At 50.6% G+C, this 21,094-nt stretch overlaps 1 protein-coding gene across 2 annotated transcripts in view; it reads left to right on the top strand.

The window, feature by feature from the left end:
* The window catches only part of PLXNA1 (plexin A1), a 122,429-nt gene extending 101,680 nt beyond the window's left edge, over positions 1–20,749 (top strand). For both annotated transcript variants that reach the window (XM_054076375.1, XM_054076374.1), the window contains exons 24-32: positions 3,305–3,451; positions 4,278–4,437; positions 4,995–5,098; positions 5,527–5,623; positions 6,319–6,509; positions 7,403–7,572; positions 9,289–9,501; positions 12,793–12,943; positions 16,362–20,749. In XM_054076375.1, coding sequence (XP_053932350.1) covers positions 3,305–3,451; positions 4,278–4,437; positions 4,995–5,098; positions 5,527–5,623; positions 6,319–6,509; positions 7,403–7,572; positions 9,289–9,501; positions 12,793–12,943; positions 16,362–16,457 — 1,329 coding nt within the window. In that variant the 3' untranslated portion in view covers positions 16,458–20,749. The remainder of the gene's footprint in view (positions 1–3,304; positions 3,452–4,277; positions 4,438–4,994; positions 5,099–5,526; positions 5,624–6,318; positions 6,510–7,402; positions 7,573–9,288; positions 9,502–12,792; positions 12,944–16,361) is intronic.
* The last annotated feature ends 345 nt before the right edge of the window (positions 20,750–21,094 follow it).

Here is a 21,094-nt window from a genome sequence, read left to right on the forward strand (position 1 = left end):
GACCTGTCCCTCTTCAGAGGGGCTTCTGAACTCATCGCCGGTGTGGGGCAGATCTGAGGATGAGGAGCAGCAGCAACAGACAGGATGGGACCAGGGCAGTACCTTTCTGTAAAATTCTCGGCTATGCCATAGCTTTGACAGGGGAAAATGCAGCCAGTCTCTGGGCGGTAGCATCAGGAGACAGAAGTCTGATCTAGGTGAACCATTGCAGGAGAAATATAGAGCGCCTGGATAAATGCGTTGGCTGTGAGATTTGTTATGCTGGGGATCTTCTCCGTGGGGAAGTGGTTGAAACTCCATCACTTGGGTCACTAGCATTAGACTGGAAGAGACTTCAGGGTCTCTCACTCATGGGTCTCCTGGGTTGGTCCCTCCAGAAGAGACCCCTGGGGTTGTTTCTGCCTCTCCTCTGGCAGAGAGCATCACAGGTGGCGTCAAAAGCAGGAGAAAATGGAGAGGTATCACAGCAGACAGTTTGCCAGCAGGGAAACTGCACCAAACCGTGGTAATCGTGCATGTAAATGAGGGAGGCGGATGTGTGCCCAGCTGCCAGATCAGCTCTCAGCAAACCTGCCTGGAGCAGGGCTCAGCGCTCAGCATTGCGTGGCTGTAATGTGCTGGGGTGAGGGATGGGGACAGGGACAGGACAGCCCTCCCTGCCTGGGGCCTGCAGCGTGGGGAGCCAGCGAGGGCTGGTGCTTTCACAGGGACCCTGTAGTAGCATTTATCAGACTCTTAATGAGACACACTGGGGAAAGGGAGAGGGATAAACTGAGACAAGTGCTGAAAAATGCACAATATTAGGTGCCTGATGAGCTAGATCTAGTCAATAAGACAGTTTGATCGTTGGCTGTTGGCTGGCTTGCCTCAGTCTGCTCCCAACGTACCTTCATGTGCATGCACGGGGGTGTTTGCAGCCACCCTCCTCCAGCTCAGCTCACACAGAGAGCCTTCCCCAAAGCCCCCCTCACTCAGGCTCCCAGCAGTGAGCAAAGTGCATCGGGGCTGGCAGTATAGGCACGGCTATGTTTGGGGACAGGCTGCCCTCCATCAATCTGCAGAGCCAATTGGTCCCATCTCAGCGGTCCCCTCCTGTATCCCTCGCCTGATGGAGATGATCATCCTGGGGTATTTCCTGGTGCCGGTTTCTGTGGTCCCTTTTCATTTTGTTGGTTTCTGTCAGAGCGAGCCCTAAACTGTCCGCATATGTTGTGGCTCAGTGAGCTGTGAACAATAGCAGCATCTCAGCCCTATCCTCAAGAGCTGGTAGGAACAGTGAGATTTGGAGTGAGGTTTTGGACTTTAAAGATAGGACCCAGATTTTTCCCCATGTTTTGGTGGAGAAGCCAAGCTGCAATGTGGAGGATGCACAGAGTCGGGGGGATAGGGCAGAGGGGCTGTTTCAGTTGACATTAGGGACAGAGGAGCCTCCCAAAGCCTGCATGGTGCTGCAGGACTGATGTATCCATCCCCACCACCACTGATGTGTCCATCCCTCTGGGGAGGCCATGGGGCCAATTCTAATCCATGCATCCAAAAAGAGATTTATTCCCTATAAGGCTGGCCACCGTCTGAGGAGCAAAAGAGGTGATGCTGTGATGCCTGGAGAGGAATTGGACCATCAAGGTGGGAAGGGCTGGTTGAACTCACCTCTTTCAGTGGGCAACCCCAGAGATGGGCACAGAGCTGCAAATGGGATAGCAGCCATGCTTCTCTTGGAGAGGGGATATTTGTGGGCTGAGATGGGAGCAGTCCTGCTGTATATGAGCAGGATTCCCACTGCAGGCTGTCCTCCATCCACACCACTTCTGCAGACTTGGAAGTTTTACGAGGAATTTTTACAAGCAGCTGAAAGAAGCATCTCGGATTGCTCCACTGTTGCTGGAGGGGTGTGCTCATGATGCCGTGGAACCACCGCCGGGCTCGCTGCTCTGCAGCCAGCCAGGCACTCCCACCTTGCCAGGCAGCCGGTAGAGCGCAGCGTAGCACCCACCTTGGGTCTCTCACTTCTCCAAGCTGACTTAATGAAGCCAAGTTTGCAAATGAAACATAATTTCAAAGACAGGCGTGTTGTCGGAAGGTCTGGGGATGATGTATGCCTGTTCCTGCTCGTTAGCAGCTGTCTCTTTAATTACCGCAGATGCTAACGAGATGATAACAGCATATGGCGACAGGGAGAGCAGTCGCACTTTGCACCAAAGTACAATTTATTTGTGAGGCGGCTGGAAGGGAGGGGCGAGGGCTGGTGGGGTAATATCTGCTGGGACTTCTCCCCATTCTCTATGCTCCCCATTGTAACCTTTTTTCTCCCTTAGGGCTAATGCCTGTATCTGGAAAGGCTCATTGGGATATAGTTCAAGAGAGAGGTTTGGGCCTTGGGTGATAAAGGGCTGTCCACTTCTGTACCCCTACACCAATTCTTGGCTTCAGGCTGGTTTGTGCCTCCAACCTTAGTGGGTCTTTTGTTGTTCCTGGGTTGCTTCAGTTCCAACATCTTTGGGGAAAGTGTCTGGTCCAGTTTCCCTCTCCATTTCTCCCACCTATGAGATGGACGCTGATGTGGCACTGGCTGTTAGCTAAAGCTACCTCTGACTAGAGGGGTTTCGCAGTGGAGGTGTGTTGGTGGCAAATGATTTAACTGCAGGAAACCTCATTGCCTGGTCCCCTCCGTCAGCTGCATAGGGTTGTCAGTGAATTGCTCTCTTGCTTTTCCTTCCCAGTGGATCTGGCTGGCTGTGCCCAGCCATCACATGGAGAAACCTCCTTTGACCTTCTTTCATGTGAGACTGGTCCGGGCACATGCCAGAAGTCCATCATGATCCCTGGACAAGAGCCCCCAGACTGTTCCACTGCAGCATGCCCTTTCTAGTCCCCAGGTGCTTCTCTTGGCTGGGCCAGCTCAAAAGATAGGCTATATCCCATATGCAGAGCTCTCAGACCTAATCTGCTCTTCACTCTCCCTGAATTTAACCTTTTTAGCTTGTTTTTGGCCTGTAGAATGTGCAGTATTCACGAGGGAGTGTCTGGAAACTCTGGGAAGCTGATCCTAGGGTTTGGTAGACAAGGTAACTTCCAGTGGGCTTGGAAGGAGAGAGTGAGTTCCACCAAGGAATGAATTTTATTGTATGCCCCCTTACTTCTAGTCTTGAGTCTTTTCAAGGAGTCATCCCCTCCCGTAACGTGAGGCTCAATGATGCATGTCCACAGCATGTTCCTGACACGATAGTGGTTCTTGAAAGGCAAAGCTGATGCCTGGCACCTTCTCACCACTCTCTTTCCCTCTCCTCCTTCCCCTGTCCTGCAGGAATGTGCTGGAGAACCGCTCTTCATGTTGTACTGTGCCATCAAGCAGCAGATGGAGAAGGGACCCATTGATGCCATCACAGGAGAGGCTCGCTATTCTCTCAGTGAAGACAAGCTTATCCGGCAGCAGATTGACTACAAAATGCTGGTTAGTGCAAGCGGAAGCCTCACTGGTATTGGTGCTTGCCAAGACTGCTAGGTCCAGCTATTTAACAAGATCTTAGAGGCACCCGAAGTACTTTGCAGAGAGTGTTTTTTCTCTTCCCAGTTCTTCTTTCTGGTGTCCCTGGAGTGCCTCTTGCTCTATCTGTGTGGTGCCCATCTCAGCCAAGGTCAGAAACGGGGCCTTTGCATGGCAAGGTTTGCTCTTGCCATGAAGCTGGGAAGGCCAAACATGAACTGAATCCCCCTCCATGCCTCTCCCAGCAAACCCCATGGCCCTGCAGATATGAGGGCAGAGGTGCTGTTGAGCCCATGCTACCTGGAGCAGCCAACCCTTATGTTGGGTGAGGATCAAAGAACCTTGAGGTTAGTGCAGGAAAGGGAGAGATACATCTCTTCCTCTTTGAACCATCTCCTCTATCTGGCTGAGTGATAAGCCAGGCCCTTCCCCTGCTGAGCCTGCTGCTGGTTCTTTACCACCTTGATCTCCACCAGGGTGGGGCTGGGAGGGTGGTGGAGTTTGACCCGTTGTTGCTCAGACAGGTTTTGGTAAGTTGAGCATGGTTTGCTGGCTCAGGATTCCTTCACTGATGTTGTGCTGCCATTCTGGGAACAGCTGGAGATTTAAGGGTGGTGAGAAGAGGTGGAAAGAAAGGGGAAGCAGAAATTTTCCATGTGGCTGCAACTCCACAGTGGCCCAAGTGCGAAGACTAGGACTGTGGACAGCTGTAGCCCTATGTCCTTGGACTTGGCTTTGCAACCAGTGGATCGCAACCTCTCACTGCAGTCTTTCTGCTCCTTGTGCTGTGCAGACCCTCAACTGTGTGAACCCCGAGAACGAGAATGCCCCAGAGATCCCTGTCAAGGTGCTGAACTGCGATACCATCACGCAGGTGAAAGAGAAGCTACTAGATGCTGTCTACAAGGGGGTGCCCTATTCCCAGCGACCCAAAGCAGGAGACATGGACCTGGGTAAGAGAGAGTCCAAGCAGGGATGTGATTAAGAGCAGGTGTGCTGGAAAAAACTGTTCAAGGCAGGAAAATTCACATCTCCTACAGGAGAAGGGACCTGGCAAGACCGGAGCATTTATGCTTGTCCAGTCCACTTTTGCTGTGCTGGTGGCACTAACTGAGTGTGGGGACTCCTGGCATGAGAGTGTGGGTCCTGCCAGCAGAGAAGATGGAGAGTAGAGCTTCCTCGGCTCTGGTTGTGATCTGCATTGCAGGTTTAAGATGGCTGAGGTCCAAGGAAGCCAGCAATAATTGAGAACAGTGTTAATAATCCTATTCTTAAATGAAAAGGAGAGGAGCAAAGGAAATGGTCACCAGGGTCAAATCGATGCTGTCTTAAGGAAAGCGTACTTAGAAACAGCTTTTACCTGGCTGTGTATTGATAGTCATCAGTCATGAGGTTCAGAAGGTGGTGGGGATGGCTCTTTTGTTGATGCCCAGACTGTGCTCCTACCCTTGCCTTGGCTTTGTGCTCCTATCTCCCCCTAACCATGAGCCCTTTTCCCTCATGGGGACAGAGTGGCGGCAGGGCAGGATGGCTCGGATCATACTGCAGGATGAAGATGTCACCACAAAGATCGACAATGACTGGAAGAGGCTAAACACCCTGGCCCACTACCAGGTAAGGCTGTCTGTAGTGGAGAGCACTGAGCAGTCACCAGCTGCTTGGAGCCTGAGCATCTCTTCTCCCTTCTCAGCTTTGTCAAGGCCTGGGGTCAGCTCTCCAGACCATGCTGCTCATGCAAGGGCGTGGCCAGGTCTGCAGTCGCTTTCCTGCCTTGGCCCCATGTTTATGATATTTCTGTTCAAAAAAGCACTAAATCAGGCATCTCCAGATCGTTTTCATGCCAAGTTTTCTGTGGTGTTCTGACCCCTTCCCCACAGCTGTCACAGAGGTAGACGTACAGGTCTCCTTTGCTGGAGATGGGTGTCCCTGGGGTTGAGTGCAGTGTAGCTTCATCACTCATGGGCTGGTTTCTCCCTGCTGCGAGGCTGTTCCTCCTGAGCCTCTTGGGTATTGCAGGCTATTCACATCATCTCTGCCCCCAGGTGACGGACGGTTCCTCGGTAGCCCTGGTGCCCAAGCAGAACTCGGCATACAACATCTCCAACTCCTCCACCTTCACCAAGTCCCTCAGCAGATATGGTGAGCGCACAGGGGCATCCTCCGCTGTGCTGTCCTGCGAGGCAGCATGGGGATGGGCTTGCAGAGCAAAGCATAGGGCAAGTGATCGTAACCGTGGCTCATGTGAACAAAGTCCTCCAAATCCCCTGCTATCCTGCACTATGCTGTTTATTCGGGTCTTGCAGAGGGAGCAGATGCTCTCATAGCCACCTCTCTTTGCAACATGTTAGACTTGGGGGAGAAAGACAGATTGCTTCTAAGAGATCCTCTCCCTTTATTCCCCTGAAGTCTAATTAAAATAGGCACAGAGGCACTTTGCACTTAAATGAGTAGAGTTGAGGACTCCAGCGAACGTGCTGGCAAGTGTACTTCAGCCTTGTTTGGAAGGGATTAGTGTGGTCAGCTCAGATTGACACAGGGGGCACCTGTGATTCTGGCACCTGCATGCTGGGAGCAGGCTAGACCTCTGCAGAATCCATTCCACGATGGTCATAGCTCCCATACGTCCACCAGGCTTGAATGTAGCCAGGTGGAGTGTGAGGACAGACCCAGCGGAGCTCCCAGCGTGTGGTGACTGCAGAGGCTGGACACCAAAGCTACCGTTTCATGGCTGTGATGTGCCCTGAAGCCACAGTGGAGGGAAGGGGGATGCAGGAGCTGATGGTGAGGTAGAGCTGGACAGGGTACAAGCATCTCCCTCTGCTTGGTGCTTGCAGAGAGCATGCTGCGGACAGCCAGCAGCCCCGACAGCCTGCGCTCACGGACCCCCATGATCACGCCCGACCTGGAGAGTGGCACCAAGCTCTGGCACCTAGTGAAAAACCATGATCACATGGACCAGCGAGAGGGTGACCGGGGCAGCAAGATGGTCTCCGAAATCTACCTGACCCGCCTGCTAGCCACCAAGGTATGGCCCAGGGATGCAGAGTTGCTGCCTGGCTTTAAATCTGAATGGGAAAAGGTAGTGATTTGGGTTGCCCAACAGTGATAAGCACTGCTTTTTTATTAGTCTTCTGCTTCAGCACAGGAGGAGCTATTCTCTTGGTCTCTTTCCCAAGATGAAGGTGATCTTTTAGCACGTCAAAACCCTCAGTGACTATCCATTGAGTGGATTTTCCTATTTGCTTTTTGCACCCTTTGGCATTTTTACTGTTCCCTGTATCCTTGAGCAGCTGCTGGACTGAAAAGCAGAGGTGCTCTGGGGCACGCACCCTTTGGTGTTTGGGATAAAGCTGCAAAATCAGTGATGCAGCAAAGGTAATTACCCAAGGCATTTGGCACCACAGAGGGTTTCCCTTCCCTCAGCACATACAAAACTTTCTCTAGACGATGGGTGCTGTGTGTCTGAGGTGTCCCCAGAGAGCCGGGGGGGCTGTGCTGGAGATGCTGGCTTGGGATTGCAGAGACTGGGCTCAGCCATCTCACCTGTGACTTGGCTCCCTGCCTCATGGGGGGACAGCTTGTTCAGCAATGTCTGTTATCAGGTCTTGAGTACCTTAATCGGACCCCAAAGCCCCCACGATATGACGTACATTCACTTGGCTTTTAGTCTACGTGGTGGTTTTATTTGTATGCTTTTAGCATGCCAGGTCATGCAGTGAAGGAGATCTCTCATCACTGCAGTGTCTTTCCCAGTGTAAACCACTGAGAACCATTAAGGTTACACAGACTCTACTGTGCTACTCTTCCAAGTGGTAGGAATAGAAATGATAGTAGTTTAAAGACCAACCTTTAGCTAAATGCTCATCTCGGCTGGTGCTGGGCGTTGCTGAGCAGCCCTTCTCTCTTTCTCCTCTACAGGGCACCCTGCAGAAATTCGTAGATGACTTGTTTGAGACCATCTTCAGCACAGCACATCGTGGGAGCGCGCTGCCCCTCGCCATCAAATACATGTTTGATTTCCTCGATGAACAAGCTGATAAGCATCAGATCAATGATTACGATGTCAGGCACACCTGGAAGAGTAACTGGTAATGGAAGGGGGCAGTGTGATGAGGGGAGCTAACATTGTCACAGCTAAGAATACTTCCACTGCCTCCACAGAGGGAGCAGAAATATGTCCCTGGAAATGATCCAGGACAAGAGAGGCCCGTATCTCTGTATTGGGGTGTGGGTAAATCCCTTACATGCCTTCTTGCAGCAGAAAAAATCCCAGGAATGCAATGCTCACTCAGCCCTTCCATCCCCAAATCCCAGGCACCACACTCCCCCTGATGGCTGGAGTTGGCTGAGGACCACAGCAGCTCTGTTCCCATCTCACCTTGAGCAAAGGCAGCTCAGGCTTCTCCATCCTCCGGGCTTTTTTGGAGATGCCAGCTCCAATTCTCATCTTGACTGTCCTAAAGGTGTTTCTATGCTCCCTCCTGTCACAGTTGAGTGTGCCCTAACAAAGTCAGCATAAAACCTTCTATGCATCCTCTATGAGCTCACCCACAGAGCCAACCTATCTGCTTAGCTAATTGCTCACTGAGAAGTGGAGTGGCTGATGAGACCTCCCTAAGTGCTGTGCTGGGACCAGGGCCTGAGCAGGCGTTGGCTCTGCAACCCCACCTTGGCATTTTTCTTTTCTGCTGCCTCGCTGATTTCATCTTTTTGATCTTGCCGTTACTGGAGATGGGTACGTACATTCCCATGTCTGGCATTTGTTAAATGGCAGCCAAATTGCTTTTGTATAGTTCAGTAACTGTTGGCAATTAGCAGGGCAGGAAAAGAAACATTTTTAAATGGAGATGTGAGAGCGCGGAAGTGCTTGGAACTGATTTATAACTCAGCTTTCTATATTAAAAGAAGGAACGAAAGGCAAAGAGGGAAAAGAAGCCCCGTTCCACAGGGGCTGGGCATGCAGGCTCCTGCATACTAATGCCTGTGCTTATCTCTTGGTGCTAATTCGATGTGTGGAGCTAATTTCTCGAGGCCATTCCCTTCACAAATGAAATATGTACATGCACCCGGTACCCTCATTAGGAAGGTCCTGGGGAATGAAGTGTGTTTTGTCTAAGATAAAAGCATTCACTGGGTGTTGGTGCTGAAGGATGACAGAGTGGAGAGGCTTTCTGATGGAGGGAGACCCTGAGATGTTCCTGGGAGAGAAGAGGAGCAACAGAATTGGGAAATGAAGTCATGAGGGGTGGCATGTTGTCAGTATGCAGCAAACATCCAGTCGGTGGCTGGCCAGGATACCCACTGCCTCTACAACGGAGAGCTTCATTTCCAGCATCTGAGGCTGCCTAAATTCTGTGGTGTTACATGTGCTAATGAGTCCCTTGAGGAGTCCAGTTAACCCCCTTCTCTGACACAAGAGATGTGTGAAATGCCACACAGCGTGGTAGATAGGGTTATTGATAAAAGAGAAGAGGACTGTGCTGGGTTTTACCCCTGGGCTCAGCAAGGGCTCTTCAATGTGAGTGGATCCTTGGAGAAACTGCAGATCTGTGCTGCCCTTTTTGCGTTTATCAATGCTGGCAGTGCTGAGGAATTTCTCCACATAGAGCTGTGGCCATGTGAAGATGGGAGAGGAGAATGGACACTTACCTGAGGTTGTTTCGATCCCTGGGGTGCTAGGAAAAAAAGAGCTTGCTCAATTCTGGGTCCTTGGGAGCTCCTTCTCCACGACTGGAGGTGTGTGCGCGTTGGCTGCCCTGTTGGGCTTCCTTCAGGTGCTGACTCCTGTTTCATTTTTCCCTTAGTCTACCTCTACGTTTTTGGGTGAATGTGATTAAGAACCCCCAGTTTGTGTTCGACATTCACAAGAACAGTATTACTGATGCCTGCCTATCCGTGGTGGCTCAGACATTCATGGACTCCTGCTCAACTTCTGAGCACAAGTTAGGAAAAGACTCTCCCTCCAACAAACTACTGTACGCCAAGGACATCCCCAACTACAAGAGCTGGGTAGAAAGGTGAGTAGACTTGGCAATAGCTTGTTGTGTCACCTGAGGTACTTACAGTGGACATAAATGGGTGTGGGAACTTCAGACTGAGGGTTTGGTTGTTTGGAAGACTCCTGTACCAATGCTTGTGGATGGTGATCCTTTCATCTGGGAGACGATGCTTTCTAGTGATTGTCTCCTGGAATGAGTTTGCAATGACTGTTTGACAGAGCCACTTATGACTTGCTTGAGGAGTGTTAAAAGCAACCTCCACTTTTAGGTTGCTTCATGTTTTCTCTTATAAAAATTTGGTCTGCGCTAGAGGATTGCTAGTACCTCCCTTGATTGCTTTCGAAGAGCAGTAAGAATTCAGCCTTGGACTAGTGAAGTGACATTTTTTGCACCATGACCGTGCACACAGTTGTTGCTGAAATGGTTGAAAATTACCATTTCCCATCTCCTATCCATCTGTACATCTTGCCTGGGATCCTCATGAGAGCACATGCTCTGAGGCTTGGGCTGCTGTGACTGTGCCGAGGAGCAGGGAGAGGGGCAGGTCCCCTCACTCCTTCCAGCACCCTCCGTGTTCACTGTTACCTGATGAGAGACATCCTTCTGTCCCACTGAATTAGTGCAGTGTTAAAGGTTTGAATGCTACTGATTGCAAATTGAGGCGCTCAGGCGTAATGCTGTGTTTAGTTTTATCCTTTTGGGAGAAAAACCTAGGAGATGTCCTCCAAAGCCCTCCAAATACAGCTACTGTTAAAATGTTGCTGTGTTGTTAAGTGGGACTTCATCGGGCTTAGAAAATGGCAGATTTCGGGTTGCTGGTGCAACTTTCCCCTTGTGCTGTTGTGCTGTGCTTATAGATCATGCTCTTTTTTTTCTTTAACTGAGGACTCCTCCCTCTTGTAGCATCTAGACCAGGTACATAATGAGCCAAATGAAAGATGTCTAGGCAACAATAAGCATATTCTTCAGCTTGCAAGTGTGGGACTTCGTAGCCTAAGTCATCCTTTGGATACTTTCTTGTACACAGTTATTTTTGTTGCACCATTGGCATGTGTGGTGCCTTGCAGGCAAGTACAAAGACAAGCTTCTTCCCTCGAGGAAGATAGGGCTTGGATCTGAAGAAAAGGTGTCTCTGAAATTTGATGGCTGAGATGAGAGATGAGCTGCATTGTAATAGGAGAAAATTCTTTGCAGGGGCTGGAGGGGGCTTTGGAGTGGGGTCCCGTAGGAACATCACAAACTTCAGAAGGTGAATTTCTCTGACCTTGCCGTCTCTATGAGAAAAATATTCAGCTCTGTGTGTGCCCAGAGAAAAGAGGTATAAAACCATTCCAGAGTGAAACATTGGTCTAGACACACTGTGTCCCTGGGGACGAGGTGAGAGATCTCACTGGTGACAGATGTTCTGCCATCACTTACCGCCAGTACAGTCCCAAAGGCAGCTGAGCAGGGGGCAGAGCTCCCTGTGCAGGGTACGACTGCATCTCTCACAGCTCCTCTGTTGTGAGGATTTATGGCATAATCAACATTTCTGGCTTTCGGTGCAGTTATCGTCGCAAAGGTTTACAGAGGCGGGATGGGAATGATAAGAGGGTGGCTGAGTGGGACTGCTAGTCCCAACAGCAAGTCTGTCTGCTGCCTTGGTTCAGGCATCAGTCTGAGGCAGGAATAGCAACAGTAAAGGGCTTGGGAGGTGGGGAGCCTGGGGAAACCCAAAAGGACTGCTGCTGAGGTCGTGGCTGTAGTAGGTGTCCTCTGGGAATGGTAGGTGTGACTGGGATCTTGGTCCACACGAGCCATGCACACTTGTATTAAAACGTGATGGTTTCCTGCTGTCTTCTGTGTCGTGATAAAACCTGGAACATAAAACTCCTGCATGCTGCCTGGACATCTCGTTGTGGCAGCCATCAGAACTTTCTTCTGCAGGTCTCTCTTGTATGTTCATCTCCCATGAGTCCCTCCCCACAGAGACCTTCACTTACAGGGTTAAAAGGGTGGACAAGAAGTTCTCTGTGGGTTTTCTTTGCTAATCAAAGTTGTCTGGAACTGAGAAGGTTGGGCATATTCTCCCCAATACTCCTTTGAACAGGTAGAAATAATGTCAACTTTAGAAGACATTACTCTGAGGGTGATCTCTCTGGTGTCTTGATGCCTGATTTAGTCAGATGTTGTCACCTCAGACCACTGCTCTCTCAGCACCATCTAGGAAATCTCTGACATTGCTTTTTGGGTGTGAAAGAGCCTCCATCTAAAAGCTGCCCAAGTATTTTATCACTAGCTGAGTTCAGCACTGTGGGATGGAGTGGATCCTTGGTATTCATCTCCTGAAGTGGTCTTACTGCCATCTGCTCCTATCCAAGTACTTCAGCCGTGTTCCACCTCAGCATTTGGCTGATGATGCTAACGATGCTAATCACTGTACCAGAAACTTCACTGAGCAGTTTGACTCGTTACGAGCAAACCAGGAAGAGACTGGCACTCTGTATTTCCAGGTGGTGGGAGCAGCCAGGGCTCGCTTGCTGTGGGTAGGGTTTCTTTTTAATAGAGATCTGTGGACACAACCATGGATTCTGAAAGGACCTCAGCGGCCAATTCGCTGGTGTGTCTGCTTAGTGTAACCCTCCTGCTGCAACGAGATGCTGCAGCTTTGATCTCCCTGGGTTTTGATTATATCCTATTGGATATTATGGTTTTCCACTATGATTCTGGACCATATAAGCTGTTTCTTGGTTTCCCTGTATTTGCTGAGCATATCGATGAGGCAGCTGTGGTATGGGACTGCAAATCTTAAGGTGTCTTAGGAAATGTAAGGTAGTATCCTGCTGGTGGCAACCATCAGAGAAGCATAAGGAAAGCAGGAAAGCACCAAATCATTTGGCTCAGGCATGCCCCAAGACATCAGCTGCCTCTTCTGCTGCCTGGGATCCTTTGATTTCAAAGACACACCTGCAGAACCTCGGTTTTCATAGCAAAATATGCCAATGAAGCGGGAAAGAGGAGAAATGTGTGGTTTAGGAGAGGTTGCTGAGATCAGCAGCTCATGGCTTTCCAGCATGGTGAGCTGGGCTGGGCTGGACTCAGCGCTGCTCAATTGGGATTATGTTCCTAATGACACTGACTCCGTGGAGTGCATAGAGACCTTGATGAGCAGCGGTGTTATAATGGGTGATCACAGTATGTTGCCACTCGGAGGCAAGATGCTCTTCACCTTGCCTTTCCAGTGGCTGTTCTCAGCGAGTGTCACGACTGGGACCCACCCCGTTCTATCTTTCCTGATTTCTGATGCACTCTTCTGTTTCTACCTTGCAGATATTATGCAGATATAGCTAAAATGCCGGCGATCAGTGACCAGGACATGAGTGCATACTTGGCGGAGCAGTCACGGTTACACCTCAGCCAGTTCAACAGTATGAGTGCACTTCATGAAATCTACTCTTACATCACCAAGTACAAAGACGAGGTAAGATGCGGTAATTGGGAGTCAAGCCTAGAGTGTGAGCTGTGTCCCTTTGCCAGCATTTCTGCAGTCCGTGGCTTTTTGCTGTAGAAAAACACCCCATGAAATGCAGCAGGACAGTGTAGTCTGTGGCTGTGCTCGGGCTGGCGGACTCTGGGAGGTGTGGAGCCAGGCACTGGCGTAGGCGGCACTTCCTTCCCCATATTTTCTGTAGTGAGTAATGTGGAAAACACCTATTTTTCTACACATTTGGCACATGAGCTCAGCAGGGCTTGGAGTTCACAGCATTATCTTGGTGTGCCTACCCTATATGCCACCACTGACCCGGTGCCACAGTAATACCACTCCCATATGATTATACAGGCAACGTCTGGCTCTGATCCTTGGGGATGCTGGGGAACGGGGTGGTCTCTTCAGTGCTTGCTTTGTGAGTATCAGTAGGAATGTTTAAAAACTCCTCTGCTGAAATTTACACAAATTAACTCAGTAAAGCACTGCTCAAATCCACACCCTGCATCTTTTTATTAAAGCAGTAAAATATGTAACTACAGTAAAATATGGATCTGTACATATAACATGATAGTATTGGTTTTATTGTCCCAATAAAGCGGACTGATGACTGTGTTTGAACAGTGGCTTATTTAAATGACAGACTGCCAGAAGATCTCCTTGCTCGGAGAGAAGAGAGAGAGCTGGGAGAGCCAGCCTCTTGTCCTGTAGGGAGAGAGAACGGGGTCCCCATCCCCTGCAGCAGTCCCAAGAGGCGTCTCCCAGTGCCTCTTTGAGGTGTGAATTTATGGAGTCCACAGGAAGGTCCTAGCAGACCTGGCCCATGGGTCAGCGCTGAGTCTGTGGTGGCCAAAATCCTCATGGAGCTGGGTGCTTGGCAGGAGTGAGGAGGAGGGTCTGGCTTACCTTCACGGATGGGAGGAAACCCTGTGCTTGGGATGGGGCTCTGTGGTGGTCACCATGCAGCTGGTGAACATGCGCTGGTGACTGTGGTGATGACGCATTTGTGCTGCTCCCCAGATGACATGCGATGGCATCCAGGAGACCCTTCTGTCCCTGCGTGACGCGTTGGCCATGAAGGGTTTTGGGGGTTTTGCAGTTCTGTGGCTGCTGTGAGAGTGGAACAGGAGCAGTTTGGAGGATCTAGATCAGCTGCAGGGGGGCCATCACTCTTCAGCCATCATCCAGTGCTCGCTTCCTTCAGGCTAAAAGTCCCCCAAGCCTTCCATCCTCCAAGGTGTGGGAAAGAGCAGGGAGGGGACTTTGTGGCGTTAGTGAGCTGCTCTTTAGGGTCACAGGTCCTCTTCTTGCCCAGCAATGGGAGCCTGACATCTGTTGAGTGTCTTGCTGTCGCCTGCTCTCTGAGCATCGCAAGCATGTTCACAGTTCTCAGGAACTTCTTTTATTATTTGTAATGGGATTAATAAATCGCAGCTGTTCCCTTTGTTTGTTTTCATTCATTAAGCACAATTATATGCAGCCCGATTGCACCCTCTTTGATGCAAAATGGGAGAGAATAATTTTTCCTGTTGTTCGGTGCAATAATATGCTGTCATTGGCTGTGAATGAAAATCATAATTAATTTTCATTTGGGTACTTGCATCTTGGTAATCAGTGGTCCTGGCTTCTTACAGCAGGTGACAAACCTAGGTCTCTCTCTGCTCGGCAGAGGTTTTCTTTGACTGCTATGTTTCCGTAAGGCTGAGATAAAAGAGGAGCAAATAAATGCAGGGGCAGGTTGTGAATCTTTCAACACCTCAGCATGCCAGGATACACAGCTGTCTTATTGGGAGAGGCGATGGAGGCAGGCGGAGGGGGAAGAGGCTTCTCTTTCACTCCTCAGACTGATCTCATTTGGTTCCAGCTCAGCCACCTTTCAGGCACGGGTTTTGATTTCTCTGTGAGCGTTATTATAGTTATTTTATTCCATGTGAATTTTGACAGCCGACAGTGGCTGTGGAGATGGATAGCAGGGGAATGTCCCTGCGAGCAGGTTTGTGGCAGAATCTATGAGCTCTTGCAAGTAAAACTGCAGCCCAGGATTGTTGCTGCCAGGAGAAGTAAATCAGATGTGCCTGTCCCTCGCTGACAAATTTCCCCTGCCTCAGGAGCTGACACCAGTGTTGAGATGCAGCTTTCCCCCTTCCTTTGGGAAGAGGTTCCCACTGGGCATCTCTCACTGCCCCAGCAGACAGGGACCAGCCTGGGCCTATCCCAAAAAGTCTGGTGGAGAGCCAGAGCCTGTTGGTGGCTGGAGACTCCTGCATGGCAGCGTGGTGGATGCTGCACAGCACGCCCCGTGTGCTGCTCCACAACCCGCTGGCACTGCAGCAGCTCTTAATCAAAGGGAGCTGATTCCCCATTAAGAAGTTACCTGTAGGGCTCCTGATGGACTTTGCCTGCCTCCTAGTAAGTCTATTAATTATATAACAGTTTGTTTCCAATTATGCAGCCAATGAAATGGTTAATCAAGTCCCCTTTGACGGATGCCTTGATATTTAATTGCAAAAAATTTGCTCTCTCAACTAGCTCACCGGAGGAGATGAGATTTCTGTCAGGTTTGTTTTTTTAAAGCAGCTTTTCTGCTCTGCTGGCATGATGTTAGTAAGACAGGACTCCTGGCTGCAGAGAGCGCAACTGCCCCTTCGTTTTATGCTTCATTACTCCCTTCTCCCCATTCTGAGCCTTGTCCTCCACCCTCTCCCTGCTGCCAGTCCTTCACCCACACTGTGGGCATGGCCGCATCCAGCCCAGGGTCCAGGACCATCCCTGCACCCTGCAGTCTGTCATCGTGGCTTGTTTAGGGAAAGGGGACTGCAAGCAAGCAAAGTCATCCCTGGATGTCTAAGGGTGCGTCTCTTGTATCCATCTTGTGTCCCCCTCCATCACTCCAGTGTCCCCTATTTGTCTACCTTGGGGAGAAATAAGGGGGATTTTGCCACCAGTGGCAGGTGAAGCCTCATAGGTTTGGTCTTTCTTGTTCATGGAACCAGTTTATAGCTTGATTGTGGTCTCTGAAACACAACTCCTGCCTCCTTATGATTTTAGCTTTGTTGGAGTCATGGACATGGTGGGAAGGTCTCATGGTCTTGGTTTTGGGGTTCCATTTTCTTCATTTCCCCATGTGGAGGTTGGCATCTCAATCAAGTTGCTGGCCATTTTTGCAGCCCCGTGACGGAGCCCGGCAGGCTCTGCCTGTGAAGCGGCAGTTCTCCAGCATTGTCCTCCACCTCGCACTTCCTTTGGCCTTTTCCTGGCCCTGTTAGGGACAGGAACAAACCCACGCCACTTCCCATGGGACCAGATCCCCATGCCCCAACACCGTTGATGAGCCAGTGCAGCCATGGGCAACGATGAGACGCTTTGGGTAGGAGAGCATCTCCTCACTCTCTCTTCTCCCTTCTCTCCCTAGATTTTAGCTGCTTTGGAGAAGGACGAGCAGGCCCGGAGGCAGCGGCTGAGGAGTAAGCTGGAGCAGGCGATCGACACAATGGCCTTAAGCAGCTGAGAAAGCGGTGGGCATCCCAGCATCCCGGGCAGTGGAGGCGGCAGGAGGGAGGGCTGGCCAGCAGCAGCCGCAGGCAGAAGAAGACTTTGGGACAGGGGCCGGCCGGACCTGCGGGAGCCGCCGTGCCTCCGCACGCTTCCCATGAACGAACAAGGAAACCTCACGCTTTAGCGGAAAAAAAAACAAAAGCAAATCCTGACAACAGCAGCGATATCGATAAACTCCCTCGACACACACACAAACCCCCTGATCCAACCGGGACGCAGCAGGGACCTTGCAGAGAGGCGATGCCAGGCGGAGGAGAAGGGGGTCGCCTGCCCCATGGACCCACTGGGCATCACTTGCCCGGACAGAGCCCCTGAGCCCGCAAGGAACGGGGATCTGGGCCACAGGGTGTTCTAGGATGGCGTTTGGGTGTTGTTGTTGCTTCAGTGGAGGGGGGGTGGGTGGGCTCCTATTTTTACTGTACTTGACTTGCTCTCCCCTCCTTCTTCCCAGCTGGCCGCCCCCTCTCCTCCTCCTTTCTCTTTTTCTGTCTCTTCCCCCTTCTCTCTCTCTCTGGCCTTCTGCCACTAGTGTTAACTGCTGTATTTGCACAATTTACACGAGACAAACAAAATTTTTAATTTAAAGAAAAAAAATTATAACAAAAAATGGGAGGGGAAATAAAAAGATTCTAAATTTCTGCGACAGACTAACAGAAACGATTTTAAAAGATAAACTAAAGAACTGATGCTGGGGAGATTTGGGGGTGGGGGCAGTAGGGGTGGGCAGGAAAGGGAAGAAATCCCTAAGCTTTGATATTTCTTAAAATATGTCCTGTGCCATGTTTTATTTCAATGTTGTTTAGTGCGGAAAAAAGAAAATGGAAAAAAAAAAAAAAAAGGTGGGAGTTTTGTTAGCTGGATAGATGCTCTTATTTAAATGCTGCTGGAGTGGTGCTGGAGGTCTAGAGAGGAAGGGAGATCCCAAGGCTGTTTTTTCTTTTCCCAGGAAATCCTTGAGGGATGATTGGTAATTTTGTTGAGCTCGTCCTCATTTTCCTGGCCCAGTGGCTGTGGGATGGTCTGGGCAGCGCTGCCTGCCCACGTCTGTCCTGGGACGATACGGGGTAGAGGACAGCTGCGAGGGCTTGGGGGCTGCCTGGGTCTTTTTGATAGATCCCCTGGCACTGAAGCAGCCTTAATGAAACCCCTTTAATTCCCCCTCTGCCCCCATCATCGTTTTGGGCTGATGCAGGGGATGGGGAGGCAGCTCCACCACATCTCCTGACCAGGGACCCCCTCAGCAAACCCTGCTGGGTGCCCAGCCAGCAGAGGGACCGGCGTGCTCGGCCAGCATGGAGCTATTGCCCATTCCCCTACCCTGGGAAGCCCAAACTTATGCAGGCCTTTCAACCCAAGATTGACCTTTCTTTGTCTGTCTTTTCCTTCTTTCTCCCCCTTTCTCTTCTTGCTGTCTCCCCATCTCCTCTCCGCCTCCTCCGTCCTGCCAGGGGCTTTGCTGGAAACCCAGGGTCTCTCCCTGCCTGCCCCCTTTGAAATGTCAGATTCTTGCGGGTTTATGCTTTCAAGAGACGAAAAGGTGCCGAATGTTGCCCTGAATGGCAGCAGGTGACCAAAAACTTCCAAAAACAAGGAGCAAAACCCTTTCCTTTTCTATACCAAGAACTCCTGTCACTGCCCGGACCACGACAGACGGGGCCAAACTCTGCCAAGAGTGGGTGGCTGTTGAAATCTAAGTGGAAAGAAGCTCAGCTGATTTCTGTCCATTCCCTTAATCTGCGATTTAAGGGAGGGAGAGGGAGAAATAATGAAGTTTTTAATTAAAAAATAATAAAAAAATGTGTATATATATATATGTGGTTACAATCTAATTCTCGTGCCCCAGTGGGGTGCTGTATAGTTACTGAAGGAAAATCGAACCAATATAAATATGAAATGGATTTACACAGCCAGTTAAAACAAAACAAACAACAACTACACAAAAAAAAAAAAGGATACCAAATGGTCTGGAAGAAATTTCCAAGCCTTTCTCACCATGCAGAACAATCGTTTGAAGCCTGCACATCTCTCATTATGTTGTAATTTTGTTTGGTTTTGTTTTGTTTTAATAAGCAGGGAAAGGAGAAGATGCTGATTAAAAAAAACAACCACCAACAAAAAACCCAACCACAACAGCAAAACTATGTTTGAAAAAGGAGTAATAATTGTTTCCCAAACGTACGAACCCTGAGCTGTCGCTGGATTTCTGAGAGCTGTGGGCTATTGCATGACTGTGCTAGATTTTAGTCTGAGTTGATCTTTTTAAGAAATGGATGAAAAAAAAAACCATAAAACAAAAAAACTGCAAGTGTTGAATATTAGAGGTTTGTTTAGACCTGTTATCTATTTTTTTTTAATTTGAAATTAATTTGTCACTTTCTTGTCCAAAAGAAAGAAAGAAAGAAAAAAAAAAACAAAACAAAAACAAAGCAAAAAGAAAGACTTCAGAGATTCACATCTCAAATGTGGTACTCAGAGAGCCTTAAAGGACAGCTGTGTGCCAGCCAGCCCCGCGCTGGGCCCACCGCCAGCTGCCAGCATCTCCCTGGGCCTTCTGGTGGGACAGAATCCTCCTGGGGGGGGTCCTTCAGGGGCTCCTCTGCAGAAATCACTGCTGCTGCAATGAGGCAGAGGGGTCCCCATGGCTGCCTTTGGTGCAAGGTTGGCTCAAAGCTTCTTCCTCGTGCTGCTGCTGGCTGGGCGGCATTGGCGGACATCCTGGGTATCACCCAGAGGTTGGCAGTGCGTTGGTGGTCATTGCAGTCTGGTGGAAGTGGAGCAGTGGCTTTGGAGTCTCTGTTCGACAGTGGTGTGGGTCCTACCTGTTGCAGTGGTAAGAGCTTTTTGGGGAGTTTCTGCTGCTGTTGAGGGAGGCAAACGCGTTGGTTTTATGGCAGTTGAGAAGGGATGGGGGCACCCTCCCAGTGGCTGGCCGGAGGTGATGGAGATGTGTTTCTAAGAGCATCACCTGAAAATTTCCTTGTTAGCGAACTTGAGCTGGAAGCACTACTAAGAATAGAGTTTATTAACTTGTTGCTTTCCTGGCAATGATGCTGTGGGTGCTTTCTCAGCTGGGGTGGATGGACGGGCGAGTTTTTTGGCCATGGTGGGCCTGCGTTGGAGTTGGGCAGCAGAGAGGTGCCCGGGGGGGTCACGCCCGGCAGGCTGGCAGTGCCGTGGCATGGCTGCGCTCTCTGGGTTCCCATTGCTGAGTGCCCCTTGTGCTGTGGCCTGGCTTTTCCCACCCTGTGACAATGCTGAGAGTCCATGGTGTTGATCCTGCAGATGGATTCCCGTTGTCTTCCTCCTAAGGACCTTTGGGGCCTCTGCAGTTTGCTCCATCAACGGATCCCCCCAGCACCTCCCCATCCCTCGGTCCCCTTGCTGCCTCTACAGGGAGGGTGGCGGTCAGCGAGGTGGGCATTGCAATGCTGCCCACAGCCTCTGGCACTTCTTGGTGCTACTTTTGCCTTTTGTGTGATGCCCAGCGTCCTTAATCGTGCCAGGCAGCCCGTCCTTCCTCCCTTGCCCCAGCCTGGCAGGGGCAGAGCTGGGGGGCAGTCCCTGTCTGACCCTATCTAGGAGCAAGGAAAGGTGGGGAGAGGGCTGAGAAGCATTTGCAGGGACTCCTTTTACTGGTGATATTGCCTGTGCCCCAAAATGGGGTGAGATGGAGAATCATCCCCTGCCCTGAGCGTGTATTTTGGGGACCTCCCGCTCTGCCACTGCTGTCGGAGGCTGCTGTACCCCATGCGCTGCTCCCTGACCGCTGCGGCAAGCGGGACCCTCCCTGTTCACCCTCAGCTCACATTGCCTTTTCTCCTACGTTTGGGGTTCAAAACACGGTGCAATCCATCCTGGAAGTGCCCCTGGTCCTGGCTCCGGTGTGTCCCTCTGGATGGAGCCCCGTGCCATCCCCAGGGTTGGCCCCAGCCTTGGGATGGGGAGGATGGGGAGCAGGGTTCCTCCCAGGCTCGCCCGGTCCCGACCAAAGCGCACAACGAGCTGTCCTTTAAGAAAGCGGGGGGAAACCTAACGTGGACTCGGCAAAAGGCAGAGGATTTTAATAGTTTTAAAAAATTAAATGGGGAAAAAAATAATTATCCAGAGTCCTGATTACCTTTCTGTGATTGTTTCAGACTTGAAGCAACAGGCCAGCGTGGCTGGCCGAATGCCCTTTGATCGTGTAAATATCCTGCTATTTCCTATTTTAATGTTCTTCAAATTTAGTACTTGTAAATAAACACACGCATCAAGGAGAGATTAAACATTTTTGCTAAAGCCTATGTCTCACCCGTGTTTCTGGGGGCGATGCAGGTGGGAGAGGTGGTGGGTGGCTTTTGGGAAAGGCCATTCCTGGGAGCAGTGGCCAAATCTGCAGCAGCGGCGCAGTGGTACGATGCAAACCAGGATCAGGATGGACCAGCATTACTGAAGCTATCAGGTGAGGACGTGGGGGATAGGGACCCCAAGCTGTGGCTGTTCACAGCCCCGAAGCAGTCCTGGGGGCTGTTCTGGGTTCTTGCAGGGGGGATTTGGGTGGAGGATGAGTGCAGGTTGGGAGGGGGGCATCTCCATCAGCCACTTTCCTAG

Source organism: Cuculus canorus, chromosome 11 (assembly GCF_017976375.1).
Source record: "Cuculus canorus isolate bCucCan1 chromosome 11, bCucCan1.pri, whole genome shotgun sequence".
Lineage (NCBI taxonomy): Eukaryota > Metazoa > Chordata > Aves > Cuculiformes > Cuculidae > Cuculus > Cuculus canorus.